This window comes from Tursiops truncatus, chromosome 7 (genome assembly GCF_011762595.2).
Source record: "Tursiops truncatus isolate mTurTru1 chromosome 7, mTurTru1.mat.Y, whole genome shotgun sequence".
NCBI lineage: Eukaryota > Metazoa > Chordata > Mammalia > Artiodactyla > Delphinidae > Tursiops > Tursiops truncatus.
Window position 1 is genome coordinate 1,007,307 of NC_047040.1, and position 20,986 is coordinate 1,028,292.

The 20,986-nt window shown below is 53.2% G+C and overlaps 1 protein-coding gene and 1 long non-coding RNA gene across 8 annotated transcripts; one reads left to right on the forward strand and one right to left on the reverse strand.

The window, feature by feature from the left end:
* Window positions 1–269: 269 nt before the first annotated feature.
* Window positions 270–20,986, forward strand: LOC109549401 (uncharacterized). 7 transcript variants are annotated; one of them, XR_012332887.1, is made up of 6 exons: window positions 270–1,686; window positions 3,679–5,219; window positions 6,706–7,150; window positions 8,210–8,420; window positions 10,962–16,138; window positions 16,228–20,986. It is a non-coding gene; the product is annotated as an uncharacterized lncRNA (long non-coding RNA). The 7 variants fall into 7 exon arrangements; XR_012332888.1 differs by having other exon boundaries at window positions 275–1,041; window positions 1,331–1,686; window positions 10,962–17,865; XR_012332889.1 differs by having other exon boundaries at window positions 273–1,686; window positions 3,679–5,629; window positions 10,962–17,865.
* On the reverse strand, window positions 3,795–5,473 carry DUSP28 (dual specificity phosphatase 28). Its single transcript, XM_073807024.1, has 2 exons — window positions 5,081–5,473; window positions 3,795–4,887 (listed from the first exon to the last, which is right to left on the reverse strand). The coding sequence occupies exons 1-2, from the start codon at window positions 5,471–5,473 to the stop codon at window positions 4,759–4,761; spliced, it is 522 nt and encodes a 173-aa protein (XP_073663125.1). The 3' UTR covers window positions 3,795–4,758.

Here is a 20,986-nt window from a genome sequence, read left to right on the forward strand (position 1 = left end):
TGTGCGCGGGGAGACCGGGGAGCCGGGGGCGCAGTGAGCGGGGGCGCTGTGAACCGGGAGACCGAGTAGCCGAGAGAGGGGCTAGGACCGCGAGCCCGGGGCGCTGTGCGGGGCGGGGGGACAGCGGAGCCGGGGGCGCTGTGTTGGGGCCGGGGGCGCTGTGCCAGGGCTGAGGCCGAGAGCCGGGTGCGGTGCATGGGGCTGCGGCTGCCGTGTGCAGGTGGCCGGGGCACTGTGCTGGGGGGTGGGGAAAGCGGGAGCCGGGGGTGAGGGGCGGGACGCTGTGTGCTCGGGGTCCGGGGCGCGCCGGGCGGAGGAGTGGCCCTGCGGTCTCCCCACCCCTTTGCGCTTCCTACCCGGCTCGCGTCTGGGAGACCCCGGGAGTCAGGATGCCCGATCCCTCAGCGATGCTGCGGGCCAGGTTCCTGGGGCAGCGACTGCTGGGACACCTGGGTCAGGGAAGCTGGGAAGCGTGGCGTCTGGAACTCAGTGTTATTCGTCCATTCGGGAACCTCTGGTCCCGGGGAATGATGGAATGATGGAATGACTTCCATACACCCGACCCACTCCCCTGTGAGACCAGTGGTCTGTGTTACGTGCCATATGGTACATGGCGGTGCTCAAGAACCTTAAGGCTGTGCTGTCAGATTATTGTAGCTATTTAGATTTAAATTAAAATAGAAGTTCAGTGTCTCAGTTGCACTAGCCGCATTTCAAGGTCTCCGTGTGTGTTTGGAGGATAGTGTCTGGCTAGTGGTAGCCATCCTCGACAGAGCAGATATCCCATCATTGTAGAAAGTTGTGCTGGACAGTGCTGCCTTAAGGCCTGTTGGGGCCCTGGAGGAAGATTGTATAGGTGAGTGCTGGGCAGTAACAGGACCTGGCCTGCCTGTCCCCATTCCACCTCTCCCAGGCCTGTCCAGAGACTTAGGCCCAGAGGGGATGCCTGCAGACCAGCGAGGGTGCTCAAAGAGCTAGCATCAGGGGGATCTCGAAGCCATGGAACCAGAGGGGCCACCAAGATGTTGCTGTCATCATCGCGTAAGAAGTCAGACCCTTAGGGAGAAGGGGCTTTTTGGCCTGGAATCCCACCCACCTCTCTACCCTGATCAGTCTCCCTGTGGCAAAGTTGAGGCCTGACTCACAATGCACTTGACCTCGATGGTGTCCCCGAGTAGCGTTTGATCCTTCTGGGCTCAGTATCCCAATCTGTCACCCATGTGATCCTGCCTGCCCTCCTCCCCGGGTGGGGGGCTGGGTGGGAAGGACGGCTGAGTGGGAGGACACATGTTCACTGATTCAGAGCACCTCCACTGAGGCATCTCTTCAGTTTTTCCTATGTGCCATCTTAGCTGGGGGGACACAATCTCCTTGTCGGGGCCCCACCCCAAACTCGCCAGTCACCTGGAGGAGGGGTTTCAGTCCTGCGTCCGAGACTCAAGAGGGAAGAGAACTGGGGTCTGATCAGTCCTCGAGGCCTTCGGGTGGCCCAGCGCCTGCCCAGGTGCCAAGGGCAGAGTGCTTTAGATGGTACTCCCAGTTTGACCAGCCTTTTGGAGCCACCCACCCCCCACCAGGCCGGTGGGGCTGGAGTCAGAAGACCTTCAAGAGGACCGTGTGTGGGCACCCACACTAGCCTGCCCTACGGACCCGCAGGCAGGTCTACCAGCCACCTGCACACTCAGGGTAAGTTAACATCAGGGGGCTTCTCGCCCTCCTGGTCCCCTGGACTTGGGTGAGCAGGGATTGGGTCTCATCCCTTCTCTCCTGGGCACCTCCCAGCGGCCAGTTCTGCACACGGAAGCGGTGGAATGGGGCAGTCCTGCAGGTCCAGAGGAGCTGTTACCACTTCTGCCCACCCACCCCCAGTGGGGGCGGTGCCTTCCACCCCACATTTTTTTTTTTTTTTTTTTGGGCACGCGGGCCCCTCACCGCTGTGGCCTCTCCCGCTGTGGAGCACAAGCTCTGCATGAGCAGGCCCAGCGGCCATGGCTCACGGGCCCAGCCGCTCTGCGGCATGTGGGATCCTCCCGGACCGGGGCACGAACCCACGTCCCCTGCATCGGCAGGCGGACTCCCAACCACTGCGCCACCAGGGAAGCCCCACCCCACATTTTTGTAAGGAACCAACACAAGCCAGTCTTACGGGAGCAAACAGACCTGTTCTATGGTATTAAAGGCAGCCCACCAAGGCACTGTGCGGGCCACAGGGGTCGTCTCCACTCTCCACCCTGTCCCTGTCCTGCAGAGGACAGCACCTTCAGTGCTGGGGGACGGGGGCACTGCCTGCTGACAAAGGTCCAGGGTGGCTGCAGCGTAGTCCTCCTGTCACCCCACCCCAAACCACTTAGGGGAGAGGAACCTGAAAGCCGGGACTGCTAGAGGCTGGGGCTTCTCCCATAGGAATTTTCATACACCAGCCTTTTGATGATCAAATGCTGGCTGGCTTGGGTGGGCTGATGCAGCTGACACTCCGCCTGCACCCCAGCTCTCCCCTGATGCACGTGGACTAGGTACCCCTATTCAAGTGCGCCGGCACTGGGAGGGGAGTGGGTCCCTGGCCTCACTTGCCAGCAGGTGGACACGGAGGCAGGAGGGCTTCCAGGAAGCCTGTGGTGTTCAGCTGGGGGCTGTGTTGTCCCTGGGTCAGAGGTCCTAGGGATACCTGGGCCTCTGGTGGCAGCCGAAGCTGGATGGTTCTCAGAATGGAGCTGGTGGGACAAAAGGCTGATGGGACCCACAGATGTCCTTCAGCCTGGCCCGGGCTCTGACATCCTGGCAGCCCTGTCACCCAGGGCCAGGTCAGCAGGTGAGGGGGTGTACCAGCAAGGATGTCATGAGCACACGGGGTAGAAACGTGGGCTCAGGTCCTGGCTCCTGACCTCCTAGCTGGGCAAACCGCTCAGCTCACCTGAGGTTACAGACGGAGCCACCGGAGCCTCACCTGCCACGTGGAGGCAACAGCAGGAGCTTGTTTATGGGGCTGATGAAAAGTGACACGAGCTATGGGGGGCTTGTGGCGAGTAAGTGGCAGCTGGCAAGCTTCCAAAACTGTGTGACAGTCGGGTGAGCCACGGAGAGCTGCATTTGCGTTATGACGAGGGCTGTGGCTCTTGGACGTGGGGGCTGCTGACTGGTGACATCGCACCGGGCTGGGTGCTGACCTGCAGGGTGCGGTGTATGCTCTGAGCCAGGGACCGTCACAGCTGGAAGCCCAGATGTGCAAGAGGGTTGGGGAGGAGGAAGACCCTTTCCCAACCGCCCCAGTGTGTCACTCGCAGTGTGTGAGCGTCCCATCCCCACAGCTTTGGGCTCTGCTGGGTCAGAGGCCTTCATCTGCAGGTAGGATGCTTCCATGTGGGGACACAGCTGGACGGGAGGCTGAGACACCACTTCACCATCTGGGCTCCACAAGCCTCAAATCGGGAGTTGCTCTGCTGGGTGAGGTGACTGATCGCACCATGCAGCTTGCAGGATCTTAGTTCCCTGACCAGGGATTGAACCTGGGTCCCAGGAGTGAAGGCACCGACTCCTAACCACTGGACCGCCAGGGAATTCCCTGATCCTGACTTTCAAGGGGCAGCAGGGCTTTGCTGCTGCTCAGGGGGGCCAGGAGGAGTATGCTGGAACTCAGGGCATTCCCCTGATGCCTCCCAGTACTCCTTGGTTGTATTGCAGAGGTCACAGAGGCCAGAGCGCCAGTGCAGGCAGGACCACTCAGGGCTCATCAGACACCCGACTAGGAAAGACCAGGACCTGAGGCATTGGCTGAGGGTCAAGGAAAATGATAAACATCAACTACAGTATTTTATTCATAACCTTGTTATGTATATATTTGTATATTAACCAGGGATTATGTTATCTGTAACTCATATGTGTTACCCAATTTTTCCTTTACTCTTTCCCCACTATCTTATTTAAGGAGTGTTGGTGGTGATTAGTTTTCTCGTATAGTCTTTAGGCTGTAGTGTGTCCAGGCGGGGTGCCTCTGAACCAGAAGAGGAACCAACAGGCTCAGAGACATGGGTGGTCATTGCATTGTTGACATGACCTTGGCTGCAGGATGTTAGGCTGGGACTCATTGCTGTTGCTGAAACTGGGAGGCCAGTAAGGTAGGAGGTGGGTACGGACACTGAGACCCCCAAGGGTGCCCACATTGGGTGGTCTGTCACACAGCCTCGAGCCTTCACTATGTGTCACAGCAGCTACAAGTCTGGAAACTGGGCCCGCACCACCTGAATCGCATGTTGCGTTTTGTGATGGGGCCAGTGTGAGGTTTGGGAAAGCCACTGTGGCTTGAGCAGGTGGCAGGCATGAGGTTCTGCCAGCAGCCCCCCAGAAGCCACCCACATCAGAGTGGCAGGCAGCCAGGAAGAGGGTGGCGGGTCTCCATGACTCCTGTACTTCCCCATCTCCTGACCTTGGCTCCCTGGCCTCCATCTCTCTGTAGTAAATGTGTTTCTGGCTAAAATTCCTCAAGTGGTTTTGATGTTCCTGACCAAGCTCTGTCTAATAAACCTGCTGACGAGGGGCGGTACGGTTCTCAGTTCTCTCCTCGGCGGACACACCCCAGCCCTACCGTCAAGGCGGGACAGAGACCTTCAGGGAGTTGCAGAAAATAAAAAATCCGTGGGACGTGAGGCAGGAGAGGACAGACCACCCTCCAGTCAGTGCATGAACTACCTCTTCCCACCCCGAGGCTGCAGGAAACTCCAAGCGCCCCGCTTTGGGGTTGGGCCGTCCTCAAGGGCTGACCCATTAGGGCTCAGTGGGGCCCGAGGGCTCCCCGGGCAGGCGGGACCACGACTGCAGGGTCTCCTCGTACTTCTGGAGCTGGGACCAGAAGCCCGGGTTGGGCTCGGCCACCGGGCGGGCGCTCTTCACAGTCTGCAAACGAGAGACTTTGGCTAGACACCGCGCAGCGTCGGCTGCAAGCTCCGCGGGCATTCCCAACGCCCGGAGGCCCCGCCCCAACGAGCGGGCCCTCCTCGAAGCCCCGCCCCCGCCTAGAGCCTCGCCCCTCCCAGAAGGCCCCGCCTCTTCCCGCCGGAAGCCCCGCCACGAGAAAGTCCCGCCCTACCTGGAAGGCCAGCTCCCGCGTGAGGCCGCGATGACGCATGAGGTAGGCGGTGCAGACGGCGGCCGAGCGGCTGCGGCCGTTCTTGCAGTAGACGAGGCAGGCACCACCGGCGCGTACCGCGGCCTCCATGGCGGCACAGGTAGGCTCCAGGTGCGCCAGCAGGTCCTCAGCCGGGTCGTCGAATACGGGCACGCGCAGCTCGGTCACGCCGGGCGCGCGGGGGCCGGGCTGCTGGCGCGAAACGTTGACGCATAGGGTGACGCCCGCGCGCTCCAGCAGCTCCGGGGCGGCCGCGGCCTTCGCGCTCCCGAGGAAGAGCGAGGGGGCGACGCGCACGAACGGCGGCGGGGCGGCCTTGGTGGCCCCGCGGCGTCCGGCTTGCTCCGCGTCCATGACCGGCTCTCGGGCCCCCAGCACGGGTGTCTATTTTGGGCCGTCGGGAGGCCGGCCGGGTGCCCCCGGGTCCTAGAGGCCCCCGGGGTGGGCCCTGTAGTGGTTGTGCACGAGCGGGCACGCCCGCAAAGCCCTGGCCGCCTCCTCATTGGTCAGGTATAAACGGGAGAGGCCTCCTCTGATTGGCTGAGGCTGGGGGTTGCGGCCGTTGGCTGGCCTGGTGGCTATCGGAAGAGTCTGATTGGTCGCAGTGAGGTGGGCGGGTTCGGGTTGCTGGGAGGAATGGGCCTCCCCTCGCTGGATACCAGAGCCCCGCAGGTTGCAAGCCGGGAGATCTGAGAGTAGCTGGTGGCTGTCCCTGCGAACTTGGAGGTTTCTAGCTGGGCGGGGCTCGGGGAGGTGCGCTTCTCAAGCTGTGGCTGGTGTGCAGAGGAGCAGGCGACCCTGTCACGGATTCTCATCTGGGCTCTGACCAGTATCCGCCACATCGTTTTGTAGGTAGGCCCCTTAATAACTGATTCTCTTATAACCGCATCGCCAGGTGAGGTGCCCTTTAGTATAGCTTTATGTACATTCCTTATGTACATTCCTTTTTGTTATTTGTTTCCTAATCAATCACTCTGCGTAATTTCTGCATTTTATTTTCCCTTTTATTGTAAAACATGGTTCATATAAAATAAAGCTACTTATTGTTAGCTTTTCATCATTTTTTCACAGACCAATATTTTTCACAGACCAAAATTATTATTTTTTTTGCATTACTACTGTAACTTTAAAGAATTAATACCATTTAATTACACAGTTGCCATGTAAGAAGCCCTCTTCACTAGATTTTTCTGAGGTCCAGTGTCTTTCAGGGACTGGTTTCAGTGAAAAGTTAACTGTCTTCCAGTCCTGCATGCATCTAGTTATTGCCATTTCAATTCTATTCTAATAATATGAAAACATTTTTTCTGCTTCACCTGCATCATTTACTTAAGATTTGCAATCCGTTCTATCAGAAATTATTCTCCAGTACACCCATGCCCCCCCCCCCCCCCACACACACAGAGTACTCAATAAACCTGACAAAATGAACCTATACAGTCTCTCTGGGTGACCTTGATTCTCTCCATTCTAGCCAAAGCCACCGGGCATTGGTAACTGTCAGATCTTTTTTGCTACCTGGGGTTCTCCCTTGAGCTAAAGATTCAAATGTTGGTGTGTAACCAGGTCTTCACTGGTCTTCACAGGTCCAGACATCACCTATGTAGAGGCCTTCTCGGCATCCGTTTCCTTCTTCTGTGGCCTAAGGAAGGATTCTGACTTTCCTGGGATGGGATTCCCATTTTTCCCAGAGTTCACGGGAGCCATCCAAGTAGGTGGAGATTCCCTGTCCCCCAGCTCCAGAATCGGGCTTCTGATTACGTCCAGTCAGTGACGCCTATACCCCCATGACTGCTTCGGGAAAGGGCTTGGGCTGCCATGTGAACCAGAGAGGAGAGAGGGGCTTGGAAACCTCTGTCCTCTCCTTATGAGCACAAAGGGAAGCCAGCCTTGGTTGAAAGCACAGCTGAAGAAACGGTCCTCGAAGATATTGCTGGGCCACTGGATCAAACCAAACCTGAAGAGCCTCCAGCTTCTGGACTGTTTGGTTTCCTGAGCCATCCAATCACCCTTTACTGTTGGATATTTGAGGTGGATTTTCTGTTCCAAGGCCTCTTAACTGATAACCTCACACTCCTTCACCCCATTGAGTTAACGAATCGGTAACGAGTCATCCTGCGTATCTCAGATCCATTCTGTCCACCTTGATGCTGTGTTTACTTTGGGCCACCCTCTTCTGGGCTTGGCACCAGCCTCCTGAGGGGGGCCTCCCAGCCTTCCTCACTGGAGCCGGAATCCGCTTTTGAAAGCAGTGCTTTTCTGAATGTCGGTCCTGACTCAGCAAGTTGTGATCCGTTAGTGGGTTGTGAAATCAGTTTTGTGGGTTATGACCTATATTTTATTTTTAGTAAAATGGTATAGAAAAGAACAGACTACATGAAAATATTAGAGTGCGTGCATGTAGCAGAGTGAGTTTTTCCTCATTTTTTGAGTTAGTTTGTACTGGCTCATGATATGAAATGGGGTATTACAATGGGTCCCAGGCAAAAAGTCTTGAAACCTCTCAGAGCACACATCTGACTGCACCGCCCTCCTGTTTAAAAATGTCTTGCTGCTTCTGTTTTTAACCTGGCGTTCAAGGCTCCTCCTGCTTTGTCCTGTCCATCATCCTTTCTCTCTGTTCCCTTGTCACCTACAAATTGGCACTGACCATCTACCTCTACAAGGATTAAATTATGAGCCAATGCAGCTGCTGATCTTCAACACCTCCTGACAGGAATTCAGGGCAGAGATCAGGGATGTGGCGCTCCGTACTCCAGGCAAAACTGGCAGAACAGTTCTTCAGATGGTTGGATATTTTCAGGAGAAGATTTCATGAGCCCACTGCTTGATTCTCCTCTTATGTAGAAAGGCACTAAAATCCCTCATGGTGACGTCTGCTCCTCGTGACGAGCAGAAACCTGCAAAAAATATGTGCTTGACTGCATGTCCTCCCCCTTCACCAGAGTCACGTCTGTACTGACCTCCCGCTACCTGTTCAGAGCAGTTTCTCTGAGCTATCTGACATGCTGCCTCCTCGGGTATTGTCCTCATTTTGCCCCCCAAGAAACTTAACTCGTAATTCTCAGGTTGTGCTTTTTCTTTTTTCAGTTGACACCACCTGCCCACCACACCATGGCCCAGTGGTTTTCAAAGCGTGGTGGGAACTTGGTAGCAATGCACATTCTCAGGAGTCCACCTACTCAGGACCTGCTGAAGCGGAAACCCTGGGAGTGAGACACAGGAAGCTCTGTGTTACCATGCCCTCCGTGTGATTCTGATAAAAGATAAAAACCTAACCATCATTTAGTTGATCTAAAAAGTAAGCAAGGTTTTTACCCACTTCCTTAAACATTGTATTTTGACCTACTGCCTGTCATGTATATCCGCTTACTTTCCTCTGATGAGTCATGATCACGCATATACATCTGCTCACTTTTTCCTGTGGGTCAGCTGAGGCGATACTCAGTGGCCCTCGCTGCCGGGCCATGACTTCTAGTTTCCCTTGCTTTCCTTCATGTGAACTTAAAAGCACTTGAGAAGCAATCAGCCAGTAGAGTCCTTTTGGAATTTTTTAAAATATTCTTTTACTCACAAATCTTTTACAGTGTCTCACATGTATCTAATTTGATCGCAGTTTTTGGGGTTTTTTTTTTGCGGTACGTGGGCCTCTCACTGTTGCGGCCTCTCCCATTGCGGAGCACAGGCTCCGGACACGCAGGCCCAGCAGCCATGGCTCACGGGCCCAGCCACTCCGCAGCACGCGGGATCCTCCCGGACCGGGGCACGAACCCGCGTCCCCTGCATCGGCAGGTGGACTCTCAACCATTGCGCCACCAGGGAAGCCCTGATTACAATTTTTAAGTGGCTTTTGTTGACTTCAACTGAATTTTAATAGAAATGCCACTCTTCTTCTCCATGCACAAGTCAGCAGCCATATTTCACTAAATTTCATAACTATAATCGCAGGTTCAGATTTGCTAACACCATCACCGGTCATTTGAACAGCTAACTTGCTGAAAGCCAGTCATCCTAAAGGTCCGTTTGCTGAACTACTAATTTGCTGATTTTTGCCAAGTTTATTCACCAAAAACTTTAAAAACTAATAGTCTTGAATATTGTCGATGAATATTAATATATTTTTTATGAAAACATTCTCTTGGAATATATTGTTCAGCATCATTGTAGGACTTGTATCAATTTGTGGAAATAGGGCTTTTTAATCTTTGTATGCCTGGTTTTTAAAAATACCAGTGCATATATTCTTAAGAACATAAGCAGAATTTCAGCATTTCATATTGCATTTTTTCCAGTTTATAGAATTTTCCAGAACACCTTTTTGGGGCCACATGTTAGTATTTAGAATTGTTTTGCCAGCCTCAGGAAGTTGTCAGATTTGCTGAAACAAATAGTTTTAGCTGCTGTTAAGTCAGTCTTTTATTCTGGGTGATGTGTGAGTTTCCTAGAGTCAACGTAACAAAGCATTACAACAAACCCATAGGCTGAAAACAATGGAAGTGTATTCTGCCCTCTGTGTGTGTGTCTCCAAATCTCCCTCTCCTTGTAAGGACACTAGTTATTTGGTTTGGGGCACACCCGAAGCCAGTCCGACGTCTTCACTTGATCGCATCTGTAAAGACACTTTCTGTATAAGGTCATTCCCAGGGGTTAGGACTTCAACTTATCTTTTTTTTGGGGGGGCGGGGTGGGCACTGCTCAACTCAGCAGGTGGGATGGTTTAACAGGCAGTTTTAGTTGACTGCTTTTCTTTCTCTTCACAAACAAATTTTAAAGACAGCACGGTTTGTCTCTGCTTAGCTTCGCAAGCTGCAGTTGGAGCAAAGCAAAGACGGGACCTGAGGGGAAAGGATAAGAGGTAGAGAGGGGACCTAGGAACCAAGGTGGTACTGGGGGGCTGAGAGGGGAGCAAGGGAGAAGAAAGAGGTGAATTGGGAGACAGATCGCAGGGTGGAGGAAGTGCCCCTGGAACCCTGGGATCCTGGCACAGCTGCCGCCTTCCCACCACTCCAGCTCGTGGGGGAGGGCCTGGTCGTCAGGTGTTCTTATCCCTTTCCCCTGTTCCAAGGGGCAGTCTGTGTCGAGAACCCCAATCCCTGTGCCTCCAGAGAGCCCCTCCTCGCTCTCTCTCCAGGCAGCCACAACTGCTTCGGTGGCAGAAAGGCCTCATGCTCTTTCCCACCCTTGTGTTTTTGCATGTACTAGTCCAGTTCCCTGAAATGCGCTCTCTTCTGTTGAGAGAGCTCCTACTCATCCTCTGAAACCCCACTTAGGACTCTTCTCCCATAAAGGTTTCCCCAGTGACCCCTCGGTCCACACAGCTAACCCTTCTCTCCCAGTGACCCTCGGCACCTCCCTCGTCTTTTTCCCCAACCAAGCCATGAGCTCCTGCTCTGTGCCTTCCACAAACACTAACTGAACGGAAACGACCGGCTTTGGAGTCAGGCAGGGCTTGATCAAGTATTGGCCCTACCGTGTGCTAGCACGTGACCGTGGACAAGTTAATTTACTCCCTTGTGCCTCAGTGTCCTCAGGTCTCACGTGGGGCCTCTGCGCTCTTCCTGGGGGGTGTTGGGAGCTTTTAGTGCTATCCCCCCCGGGGAGGCTGACCTGCCGTCCTCTGCTTGACCACGAGATGGGTGTCCGAGGTGGAGACGGCCGGCCCAGGCTCAGCAAGCCGGTGTGAGTGTCTCCGCGGGGCACCGGGCGCCCCGGTGGGATAGCTATGCAATCAGCTTCGGGGGTTGCTGGTTGAGATAAGATGGTGTGTGGATCTCGGTACCCAGTGGCCCTAAGACCTTCAGCCAGCGTTGGTCTCCCCTCCCCCTGCTCTTCATCTTCCTAGATTCATCCCGGAGGCCCCAGAGGGGGAAGAGGAGGAGCCCGAGGGTCCCCTTAGGGAGCAGGACCTGAAGGAGGCCTGCATCGAGCTCGCCCAGGGTGTGCAGGAGTGGCAGGACGGCTGCGTCTACCGAGGAGAGTTCAGCAGGACATGAAGCTGGGATGCGGAGCCTTCTCTCGGCCCACGGGCGAGGCAAGTCGTTCCTGGTGCTCTCCCCTCTCCGGCCCCAGTTCAGCCAGCCACGGCCTGTCCCTCTCCTTCGGAGAGGCACGTGCTGTGAGCTCATAGATCCACCGATGGGAAGGATGCTAGGCAAATGTCCTTCCTATTTGAGAAACACCCAGAGAGACTTCTGAGATCACGTCCGAGGTTCGCCTGGGTGTCCACAGGCTGCAGCTCGGGAAGCTGTGACTTCAGAAGATAAGTTCTTATTCTAGGGAAATATTTTAAAATTGCGAATTGCTGTCGTGAGTTGTATATTTGTATTGATGAAATTGCCTTGTATTTAAGCTCAAACAGAAAAAGTGGATCTTCCTAAAAGTGAAAGTGCACTTTTGCGCCCCTGCAGCAGGCGGTGTCAGGACCTCAGTGGGGACTCTGAGGGGCCCGTGGCAGGAGCTGTTGGCGCCACCTGGCGTCCCCGCGAGGGTGGAGCAGCCGTGCGTCTGGCGAACCTGGGGGTATGCTGTGGCCTGGGGGCTTAGTGCGCCTCCCCCGGGGGAAGCTGGCTTCTGAAGGCTTCCCAACAATGTGCTGCAGGTGCGCTGGTGGAGGATTCTGCCCTGCTTGCAGGGTTGTGTGACTCAGTGGAGACTTAAGTGCATCTTTTGCTTGCAGATAATAAAAACCGTCTGGAGGCACTGTAGGGGTGTGTGCGTTTGGGGGGTTGGAAAAGCATCAGAGGGCAGGACACCTGGCACTGAAGCTCTTCTGGGAAGCAGGCGCTGGCTGGCACAACCTCCTAGGGGCTGTGTAGGGTTCCGGCTCTGCCCCTCTCTCTTCCAGGCTTGGTTCTGCCTGTGGGGCCCCGGTTCACCTGGTTTTGGCGCCCAAGGCTGGGGGACCTCGCCCAGCCCCTCACCTCCTGCACTTAGTCTCCCGAGTCCAGGGGAGAGCGGGGCAGGGAGGCGAGCGGGGGTCTTGGGATGGAACCTGGGGAGCGGTGGGGGCAGGGAGGGGACAGCAGGAGCAGCGGCAGGCAGAGGCGGAGCTTCTGGGCCCCCAGCCCAGTCCCCCTGGAGTGCGCCCCCAGCACGGAGGAGCCTCCAGACCTCACGTGAGGACAGAGGCCGCGACCCGAGCCCGTGCTGAGCTTCTGCCAAAGAATGCACGGCATCGTGACCCCGATGACCAAGCGCTGATTTTTGTTCAGCATCTGTTTCTTTAGTCCTTGGCTACTTCCTCTTTTACCCAACACTGTGGTGTCCAGTGGTCAGACAGCCTGTGTTCCCAGCCGTGGTAGGTTGGGGCCCACTGACCGGCCCTCCTGGCCCCGGGTCCTCGCCGTGCAGGGGGACCACAGCAGGTGGAGCCTCGGCTTTGTCACTGCCTGGGGGGACGTCTGGGTCCACTGAGCAGGTGCTCCTGCAGCCATGGCGGCTCCTGAACCAGAGAGGCCAGGAGGACGAGAGGGCGTGCAGGCTGAGAGCAGCGGCTTTAAACGTGTCAGCTGTCTTTGAGGAACGGGCCCAAGCGCATCAGTCCGGCTGGTCAGATGAGGCTCCGGCACCGTGTGGAGGAAGGATGGAGAGGTTCCTCCAAAGCTGCACCCTCCTGGGAGTGGACAGAAACCCTTTCTCCTGCAGGCGAACCGACGAGCCCCCGGGGGGGTGGATTCTCCTCACAGTTCTACACAAATGGTCTGCAACGTGGGACTTCTTTTCAGTTGGATAGACTCTGATAGGCCCCCCCAAATCATACAAATGGAATGAAGGTGGGCATCAGATGGGCTGTCCCCCACCCGGCGCCTCACTGCTCATTGTGTCCCTGCACTGGCCAGGAGTAGTAACTGGCAGGACCAGGTCCCCCCACATGGGACTGGAAAGGACCCTTGTAGTCTGCTGTAACTGCAAAGTCCACCTTCAGGGCTCACGCAGCCTCAGGCTTGGCTGGGTCGAGGGGTTCCAGCGACTCTATCAGGCCCTCTCTCTCCCATCTCCATGTGGGCAGCCAAGTTTGACCTTCTGCCATGAGGCAGAAGGGGGTGGTGTCGGTGTCACACCTTCCTGCAAGAGAGAAAGGGCCCTAGTGGACACTGGTGAGACTCGGGGGTGCGTCCCGTGGCCAAACGCAAATCAAGGCTGGAGGCGGGGTTGGGAGCCCTTCGCTTGGCCAGGCCTGGTCACGTGTGCCAGGGGCTGGGGTCAGTCCTCCGTCAACCTGTGGGGACTCGTGTCCATCACCAGAGGAAGAGAAGGGGCGCTAAGCAGGCCGCAGTCACCGTCCCTCAGGCGCAGGGTGGCCTGTGAGCACGGCCGTCGGCCGCCTGAGAGCCCAGCCGCCTGCTTCTGGTGGGGAAGGCGGCTGTCTGACTCGCGTGAGAGTCAAGTCTAGTGACTGAAAAGTGCTCGGAATGGACATGGCGCTCTGATTTCCTCCTGGGGCCCCAGTAGAGGGGCACCTGCACCACACTCCCCCCCCCCCCCGCCAGGGGCTCGGGACCCGAGCACAGACGGCCCACGTCCATGGCCTCAGGAGCGAGCAGTCTTAAGTTAGGGCCACGCCAGCGACCCCGGGGCTAGCGGCCCCCCACTCTCTGGGCCAGCCTGCCAACGTGGACCTGAGCGGGGGCGACGGGGTGAGAGCAGAGCCCGGCGTGGGGCTCCCGCGTGGAGACAGCTCCCGCCCAAACCCAGGCAGTGCCGACACCTCCCCAGACTCCCCTGCCTGAGCCGGGCAGGAGGGAGCGTGGCCATCGGGGGGCCGAGCGCCTGGCACCCGCTATGCGTGATTCAGGTGACCCCTGGCACTTGAGGGGGGCCTGGTGGCCCGGCCCCCTGTGAGCCCAGTCAGCCCCGCAGCCCCTGTTCACTGTGGCCCAGGCCTGGAGGCTCAGCTGGGAGGGCGTTCTGGAAGGTTCTGGGGCGGTGCAGGGCGGCTCCTCCAACAGCCGCTGCGGAGCTCTCTGTTCACAGTCCTGCCACGGGCAGCTCTGCCGGGACCACCGCCACGGCCTGGGCACGTGCGTGTGGCCGGATGGCTCCAGCTGCACGGGCACGCTTTACCTCAGCGCCTGAGAGGGCTACGGCACCACGTACCTGAAGACGAGGCTCTTCCAGGTGAGGGGATGGCCCTGGTGTTCAGGCCACCGGACAGCAGCACGGGTGCTCCTGGGGAAGATTGTTTGTTTGACGAGAAGTAGCTTTCTTGGTCTTAGTGAGTATAATAGTATCGTCATAAGGCACAGTCGTAAGATGCGTGAAAAGAAAATGAAAACGACAGGAGAAAAAAATGAAAGCTGGTCGCTGTTCTGCTCCCCGGAGCAGGGACGGCTAGCAGCACGTCGTGTATCCTTAGGTTAAACAGTAGACTCACCGAAGATGTTTACCTCTTTACACATAAACTGGCTCAGTCTACACTTACTGTTTTGAGACTTGCCCTTTTTCCTGGAGAAGATCCTGGTTTTGCAAATAGAGATGCCTCCCCCGCCCCCAGCTTACTCATTCCAGGAAAAGCCCCGCTTCAGCATACAGAGCTGGAAGTTCTGACGAGCATAGAGCTGTGTGACGACCACCACAGTCAAGGTGCAGAACAGTCCCAGCAGCCCCGGAACGTCACCCCGTGTGCCCTTGGAGAGCTCTGTCCTCCCACCCCCAGCGCCCAGCCGTTGCGTTTTTGCCTATAATTTTGCCAGGTCATAAGACTGTCATCTGTGTCGTCTTCTGCGCTTGTGGTTTTAGCTCTTACCTGTAGGGCTGTGTTTGAGTTAATTTTTGTGTTTTCGTGTGAAGTAAGGCTCCCTCCTCCTCCTCCACGTGTGGACGTCCAAGTGTTCCAACTCCATCTGCTGAAAAGACTCACTTCTCCACCGCCTAGCCTTTGCGTCTTTGTGAAAAATCACATCTGGAAACTATAAAGCATCAGTGAATGTAAGGGATGATTATTGTTCATGGTTGGCTTTTTTTTTCTTTTTTTTTTTTTTTTGAGCTGTAAGAAAACTTAGCAATTGCCTGATCCTTGGATTTTGAACCTGGGAACCTTGGATTGGAGGTGTATATTCCCAAACTCCCTGAAATTGTGTGCAAAAATTAGTGGGAATGGGCATTTTAGGGGAATGAGGATCCATCGCCAGCAAGTTTTCAGAGGGGGCTGTGACCCAGGAGAGTTAAGAACCACAATTCCTTTGCCACGAGGAGGAAACTGAGGCCTAGATGTCATTTGGGACCCGTCGCAGCCAATTTGAAATCTCTGTTGAATCCCTGGGATATGTGAGCTGTTCTCTGCATATTCAGGGTAACGACACTCCACTGTTTGGCTTCTATTCTGAGTCTTTTCACCATGGGTCGCCTGAGGGGTGGTTGACGCATATGGTACGGGGCCCCCCAATATAAAGGAGCTGAAAGAAGGAGTGGATGTGTTCTCTAGGATCACGAAGCCTGTTTAATCTTTGGGCCAACAGCTTATGTTCTGGTGCCTGACTACCTTCCTGACTGTCTCACTGACCATTTTCCACGACCACCGTTGCCATCGTTCCTCCTGTTTTGTATTCTTAGTTTGTGTGGTTGGCAGTGAGCAGGCGTAGTTTTAAATGGTGCTGCCAAGTCCAGCTAATTAATGGTGCAGGTGGGTTTTAGCAAGCTGGCTGACTGGGCAAACTGAGCCAGGCATGGAATTCCTGAAGATGTTTGGGGGTTCGTCTTTATTAATCGAAGGTTAACATTCTCTGACAACTTCTGTTAGAACTTCTGCTGAACCTCAAGATCAGTAGGTTGCAAGTGTTTCAAACCTTCACTTTTTCCCGGCCTGCTTTGTGTATTCGCTTTGCTTGCAAGTGTGTTTACTCAGATGGCCAAAAGGCCCGTCCGTGCTTCTTTGTTCATTGTCAGCTGCTTTTATCAAATTCCAGGCCATTATCCAGCAAACACTAGAGAAATTTGAACACCTGGATTTCAAACATTTTTTTCAGTTTGTGGAGTGGTGCTACCAGTGGTACCGTTCTAAGCAAGCAGGCACAAAGCCACGTAAGTGTTTTGTCTGTTTAGGTATTAGCCGGTTCTGCTCTTTCATACAAACATCTGGAAAAAATCCATTGACTGTTCTCTTTACCTAGAGGGCGGAGACAAAGGATTTCGGTTCCAGAGAAGTGACTGTTTTGGAGAAAAATGTGTTGGTCTTTTAGCTCTTTTGTAATTAAATCTGGATGTACCTCAGAAGAATCTTAAGACTGTGTTGATAAGATGCTTTCCTCAGGAGAAAGGAGGAAAAAAGCAACTGGAACTCAAAGCTTGAAGTTCTGTGACAAAACATGAGCTGTCCAGGATAGGAGGTTGACAGGGTTTCACTACAGCGCTCTGCTCTCGCTGGAACAGATGTCCTTCAGTGTAGTCACGGCGTGGACTCCAGATTTCCGGATTTTCAAGAACTGGATCAGGGACCTGGAAGAGATGATCAAAGTGTGACGGGAACTTGGGAGCTGGATTTTTTTATATTTGAATTTGGGGACTGTTGTCCTTGCTCTGAGAAAAGAGACAATGACAGCGAGCACTGCCACCAGCGCTGTTACTGGGAATTCGGAGACCTGAGTTTTCGCCAGACGCTCAGTGCAGACTCTGGCGATGCTCCGCCCAAAGTGAACTCCGCCTGCAGATGTGGCCCCTGGACTTTCGCCCATGGTGATTCTGCCACCTTACTACTGAAGAAGGCGTCATTCCCGTGGACCACGTGACCCAGGAGGCATCCAGCGGATCATGATGTGGCCTTCACCTCCACTCCCGTCCTGTTCTCCCCGGATCCAGCACAGCCCTTTGCAGGGAAGTCAACTCCTCAAGCCAAATAGCTGAAGCTGTTTTACCACAACAAAGGCTCCGTTTCTTCCATGAGTGCGTTTCGTTTCTTCAGTTGAAGCCTTCAGAGACTCACGATACATCTGGACCAGGGGATATTTAGTTGTCAGCGCTGTCTGAAGAATGGCAACGTCTTTTTGAGAACCGCATCGGACCATGCCCCACTATCTTAAAAGACTGAAATTCAGGAAATATCTAACCTGCACCCCATTCTTTTTCCGTGTCAGATCTGTAGTAGCCTGCTGAATGAGTAAGCAGATGTTCTGACCCACTGGGATTAAAACAAGGGCACAGTGAACTCCCAGCATCTTCTTTGCGATTACTCAGGAACCAGAACTTTTCACACAAATGGAAGAAATTCTACCAAGGAATCCGTTTACCTAACAGCATCTCACAAAGCTCCAATCAGATTCCAGAAAACGCCTCTTGATACATCCAGCACTTTGTGAACAACTTATTTTTGTTGTTAAACCAATTAGATCGTGGGTTTTCCGAAGTCTTTGTGGCCATGAAGCCCTTCGAGTGAAAACTTTATGGAAGCCCAGAGTAAAAGTGAAGCTGCTCTGGAGGAAGCAGAAGTGGGGCTACAACCTGCCACAAGCATCTTACTTTACCACCATGGTGACATCTAAGGAGACTTCTTTACAGCAACTAGAATTCTTCAGAACACAGTTTGAAAACCACTGCCCTAGACAACACTATGTTCGACCTGAATGGCATTCTGTCCTGTACCTGTACCCAGCACCGTCCATGTTCAGTTGATGCTGAACATTCTTAGGAATAGTTACCGTGGGCAAACTCAGAAAAGTGCAGGAAGATGGGCATACCTTTGCCCCCCAGAGTAGTCATATGGGCTGAAGAGGTGGTATCAAATGGACCTAGAGTAATAGCCCTCTACCCACAGATGGACTGCCAGTGATTCCTGGATTTGATACAGCCAGAGAGCAATTCGTCCATACTCTACACTGACAAACCCCCTTACCCAGCTTCTTTCACAAACACCAGAGGCTCTAGTGGTGCTTGAAACACATGACCTTGAAGTCTTGATCCTTCTTGGATACGTGAATCACCAGGTATTGGAGCTGACGTTGATGCTGATGTCTCATTGAAGCCATATTAGACCAACCGTACATTGGACCTCCCGTCCTCAGCCATGGTACTCTACTTCGTGTGCAAGGGTTAACCATAAACTATGAAAGCAGAATTCAAAGACTGGCAACATTACCTGAAAGGGTACCAGGTCATTATTCATCTTCTCAAGCTATGTCACTGTCACTCCACCAGTGGCAGTTACACTTCTTGGTTTTTACTCAGTTTAACTGCTGTTTCCAGCGTGAATGAGCTAATAACGGTTGAAAAATCGCTAAAACATTTCCTCCATCACTGGCATATCTGCCTATTCTCCAAAATTATGAATACTCAGCTCTACCTACATGTAATACCTGAGCCACAAGAGACAATCTCTGAACATCCTTTCTCGTGTGTGTGATTTAAAATGTGGCCATTTCGATCATTTTCTTCCAGCCAATGAGAGATTTTAAGATGGATCTTTTGATGTCTGGTGCCATTAACTGTTGGTGTTAATGATGTTTGGAGGTAGGCCTTTTGACCAGGCCGTGGTAGCTTACTTGGTGGGCATCTCACATTGCGTATCATCTGCCTTTTTGCTGGAAATGTAGACTGACTTGAAATCTACAAAGCCTGCAGCTAAACATTTTATCAGTAGCCTCACGAGCTTCCTGCCGGTGCTTCCTAATGTCACAAGACCGCAGTGCCCTGTCCTTGTGGATGTTTTCATGGAATTTCATCTGTCTCAGTGCTGTGAATCAGAGTGGCTGACTTCATTCCTTGTCATGGAATACTCTCAGGCATGAAGACAGCTTACCTGTTCAGAAGGGATCTGACTCACGACCTCCCAGACCAGATCACGCAGACTTCGATTTGTGCCACGGGAAAAGCCACGTTGCTTTACTTCAGGGTCGACTTGAGGACCAGCTGACCTCAGCTGCTTCAATGAATGCGCTGGTTAAATGTCGGAAATGCTTCTTTACGTCTTCGTCTCTTATCTTCTAGGCTAATTGTGATTATATGACTCTGTATAAATCAGTCTATAAATCACCAAACAAGGCCTAAGTCTGGTTACTCTGTACCGCTCACCCTCAACAAATAAAATCTGATGACTAGCCTGCTTGTATATACAACTGTTATTTGTAATGAAGAAGTTATCTACAAGCTCAGTTCTTATACTGCCTTCAAAATGTCAGCTCGATTTTCTTTTTCTCCCATACTTGACCGATAGAGACCTTGATCTACACTGGCAGTCATTCCCTGTAATCCTGTCAAAATGAGGGACGAAAGGTAAAGACGATCGTCTGTTCAAGAGCGTGAAGTACGCTGTGTATAAGAATTGATGGTGGAAAAAGCGTAAACTTCCAACCTAGTATCTTACTATCTCCACGCCTCAGATCTCATCTTTCAGCAGTACCATTCAACCAGTCTGAGGCCTTCACTCGTTGATGAGATGATTCTCAGAGTTGGGCTGAGTTACAGAAGATGGAGACTTGATTACCAAGGAAAGTAGGGCCAACCTTTCTCTCCCAACCCTATCGCTCCCAGATATAGAATGGGCTTCTAAACAGAGCCACAAGTCTGGATTAAGGAGATAGCCTTCTCCTGCGCTGAAGGTTCTTGGGCAGATGAGCAGGAAAATGAAAGTTGCTGTACCTGACTGGCCCTTTAAGATCCAGTTAATCCATAAACCCTGTGGACTAACCCTGGAGTACTCAGGGTTGAAACTAATGTACAGGCTCTGATATTAAACTGCCTGCTCTAGCTCACGGGCTGCCTATTGGCATGGCTGGCCCTGCTGAAAGTACCTTACCTACTTGCCTGTTTACCTGACTCAGCCCTTGCCTGCTTTTTTGACATGGCTGCAATCAGACTGGCTGTCTTCAGAAGACTACAGCTGATCTCGGTCTTTCTTATACCCGGTTCCACCAAGGGGTTCTGAACAGAAGCAGTCCGCACCTCACCCACCAGGACTTAATGTTCACAACACGAAGGACTGTGCTGTACACTCCTTGACCAGCAGCTTTTTTTTTTTTTTTTTTTTTAACTGCCGAGTAAGCCTCTATGCCTATATATATTAGATCATCTTCAGCACTTGGAACTCTTTCCACCAGATCTGAAGGAGTAGAGCAGATTGAAATCACTGTCCATTCCCCTCTTCTACAGTAATACAGAGATGAATCTGATTTGCCAGTACTCACAGAAATGTACCAGTTCAACTTGGCAAAAGCCTTAAAGGAACATAAGAGAACTTTTCCACTGAACTTAAAACTTACCCCTGACTTGACGAGTATCACAGAACCATTTGCCAGTGGGAGGCTGGTTGTCCTGCTTCCTGTCAGCAAGACAGCTGGGCTCTCAAACTCATGACCACTGAGTTTACTTACATTGGAACTGTATAGTATCACCCAGAATATGCTATTGGACGTGATTATTACATTCAAATGGATTACAGGCCTCCTGAGTAGAAGACAAACTTGCTCCTCGTGATTTTTTCCAGATACATTTATTGTCAAGGAAGGAACCAATGCCAGCTGTTACCATTCAACTTTATAAGCAGAGATGAAACTTTTTCAATATCTGGTCTTACCAGTGACCAGATCAATCAGCACAGTCCATCTCCTTGACCATAGTGATTGGTTCAGGAATGGTCATGTAATTCAAGTTGGTCCAGTGATACCCAACCCTGAGAGGTTTAGTGAACTGTGGAGGAGAAGCTCAGAAGCTCTGCTAAGTTTGCCTAGCTCTGTAGGATGAAAAGCTCAAACCATATCTAAAGAACCACTCAAAGAATGAAGCCAGTACAGAGGAAAGCAGAGCCAAATGATGGAGAGACTTGGGTCCTGATGACAAGGTTTGTGCCCCTGGATCCAGCCATGCCTGAAGCTAGTATATCCCCTGGACTTTTCAGTTATGTGAACCAATAAATACCCCTCTTTGCTTTAAAAAAAAAAAAAA